This window comes from Dipteris shenzhenensis, chromosome 14, assembly GCF_047967505.1.
Source record: "Dipteris shenzhenensis isolate YYH24624 ecotype China chromosome 14, Dip_SZ_1.0, whole genome shotgun sequence".
In the NCBI taxonomy this organism is placed as follows: domain Eukaryota; kingdom Viridiplantae; phylum Streptophyta; class Polypodiopsida; order Gleicheniales; family Dipteridaceae; genus Dipteris; species Dipteris shenzhenensis.
The window spans coordinates 32882147-32884895 of NC_141609.1; the positions used below are offsets into that span (position 1 = coordinate 32882147).

The 2749-nt window shown below is 45.4% G+C and overlaps 1 protein-coding gene across 1 annotated transcript; it reads right to left on the reverse strand.

Moving 5' to 3' along the window:
• Positions 1–512: 512 nt before the first annotated feature.
• LOC147894498 (non-specific lipid-transfer protein A-like) lies at positions 513–1457 on the reverse strand. Its single transcript, XM_087385416.1, has 2 exons — positions 1027–1457; positions 513–665 (listed from the first exon to the last, which is right to left on the reverse strand). Exons 1-2 carry the CDS (start codon positions 1380–1382, stop codon positions 656–658), a joined length of 366 nt encoding a protein of 121 aa, XP_087241542.1. The 5' UTR covers positions 1383–1457; the 3' UTR covers positions 513–655.
• Between the last annotated feature and the right edge of the window lie 1292 nt (positions 1458–2749).

Sequence of the window (2749 nt, forward strand, 5' to 3'; positions counted from 1 at the left end):
TGAGGAAACTGCCTAACAAGGCATATTAGATATTATGAGCAATAAGAGAACCATCCACCCACCAATTCATCTCTCTTTCCAACTATCTTAGCCAAATCCCATAGGAATGATCTTGAAGCGGCTATTAGGTGTGTCCCCTCTCCCCTTGCAATATAAGTTGCACTTTACCCAAAATAAATAATGATAAAAATTCAAAGTTGTTATGATAGTCATTTAAGAGGTTTTTTAGATAATATAAAACCATGATCCCATAAGATCTATTTACATTTGATTTTTCACGTACTTTTTCCCCTACTTGAAAGCTTTGAGTGTAATTTTTCAACATGCCTATATCCTCGCTCTCTAAAAGCACCTCTCTCTCTCTCTCTCTCTCTCTCTCTCTCTACCCCCCCTTAAAGGAGAGAGTAAAAATTAAGGAAAGACAAACATATATTTAATCATTTGATTCAAGGAGCATTACTATATTCGACAAATTGGCTACATTATACATATACGCCGATTGAAGCGTAACCATACTCGCAGCGCAGCGAGAAATGCTTATTATAAGAGATGGCCATAAGCGTTGGAGCGCGATGAGCGCTACATTATAGATGGTCCAGTGGGTCATGCATTTCTCTGCAATGAGATGGGGTTGTGCCAAAATGCGGGAAGCCGCTTAATGTATCCTGCAAGCAACGCCAGGAAATCAGAAAAGAGAGTACGTTTGGCCACCCTGCAGTCGCCTGCAGTCGATAAATGATTTTTACTACATCAAGACAGACCTCAACAAACGACAATCACGGACAAGTTTGGACTGTCCCAACGAAGCTAGTGTGCAAGCTGCATTCTTGAGAATGGGCATTCTTTGAGAATGAGCTAGTGTGCGAGCTGCATTCTTAAGAACGGGCATTCTTGAGAATGAGCTAGTGTGCGAGCTGCATTCTTGAGAATGGGCACGCCTTATTTGGCGACACAAGCGACGAGGCACGCATTCAACAGACAGCAACGCAAAGAAGGAGGACAGAGAGAGGAGTCATGGGAACTTACGCGGCGCAGTTGGTGGAAGGGCTGAAGGGGTAGGGGAAGGAGACTTTGCATTTCCCGGGCAGCGAGGAGACAGCGGAAGGGATGGTCTTGATGGTTTTGGCCTCAGCTTCGAGGCAGCGGCAGATGGCCTGGCGGGCGGCGGTGGAGGAGGCGAGGGCATGGAGGGCGGAGACGCCGGCGCAGCAAGCGGGGGAAGGGGGGGGGGCACCTTTGGTGAGGTAGCCGATGCAAGAGACGAGGGATTTGGCGACGACGGTGCAGGAGACTTGGGCATGGGAGGGGAAGGCGAAGGAGGCGAGAAGAAGAAGAGAGCAAAGCAAAGCAACAAGGGAGGTGGTAGAAGGAGCCATCGCCATAGCCAAGAGCTCGCAAGCTCACAAAGCTTGTATATATGAACTACATACAATACAAGGTTTTGTGAAGAAGAAGATGGTGATACTTGTATTGCAAAGTATTAGTCCGTTATATAGAGCTTTTTGAATCACCCTTTCTTACCCTCCTTTTATTTCTTTGCTTACACCTCCTCCTGCCCCCCTCTCGTACACCCATGTGACTCCTCACCTACCCCTCCCTTCTCCTCCCTTGCTTCCTCTTTCCTCTTCTCCTTTTCCACCACGCCCCCCTTTGTACATCCCGTCGGTGTCTTTTAGTTATTGTCCCATCCCCACTTTAAATTTATATACTTCCTCACCTCCACTAGATTGATTGTATAGCATCCCTCAGTGGCTCCCTCACCTCTAGTAGATTGATTGTATCACATCCCTCTCCTTGAGCCGGCCATGCATGGCCACTTTATGTGAGAAAAACACAAAAAGGCATTATGTTGCTTGTCATTTATGTTGATGATTTGATCATCACATGTAATAGTGATGAAGATATCCTTCATGAAGGATTTGGGAGAGCTTCGTTATTTCTTGGGCATTGAGGTGATTAGATCCACAAGTGGGATATGGCTCTTGCAGAGGCAATATGGATTGGACATGCTATCCAAATATGGGATGACAAGCTGTAAGCCTATTTCAGTTCCTTTGGAGCAGAATGTGAAGCTGAGCGCAGATGCAGGTGAGCTTTTGGAAGACCCTACTATGTACAGATGCATAGGAGGAAGTTTGATTTATACGACTATTACTAGGCCAGATTTGAGCAATGTTGTTGGGTTGGTAAGTCAATTTATACAGGCTCCAAGGAAACCGCATTTGGATGCGACTAGACGCATACTGAGGTATGTGAAGTCCACATTGCAGGATGGACTATTTTATGAGACTAGGGTTCAAATACAGTTGCATGGATACACTGATGCTGATTGGGCTAGTAGTATTTCTAATAGACGATCTAGTAGTGGATATGTGTTCTCTTTAAGGAGTGCTGCAGTCACTTGGAGCAGCAAGAAACAACCTACAGATGCCTTGTCGAGCACAGAGGCTGAGTACGGGGGTGCAGCAATGGCTGCAGGTGAGGCAGCTTGGTTTCATAAGCTACTTTATGATATGCATCAGTCTATAGATGGGCCAGTTGTCATTTATTGTGACAACACGAGCAGTATACACTTGGCAAATAACCCAATCTGTCATGCTAGAACAAAGCACATTAAGATTCATTACCACTATGTGCGGGAGAAGGTTCTAGAAGGTGTTATTGATCTAGTTTATGTTAGCACAGAGGATCAAGTAGCTGACATATTCACAAAGGCATTGGGTGCAGAGAAGCTGTGCAAGTTTAGAGA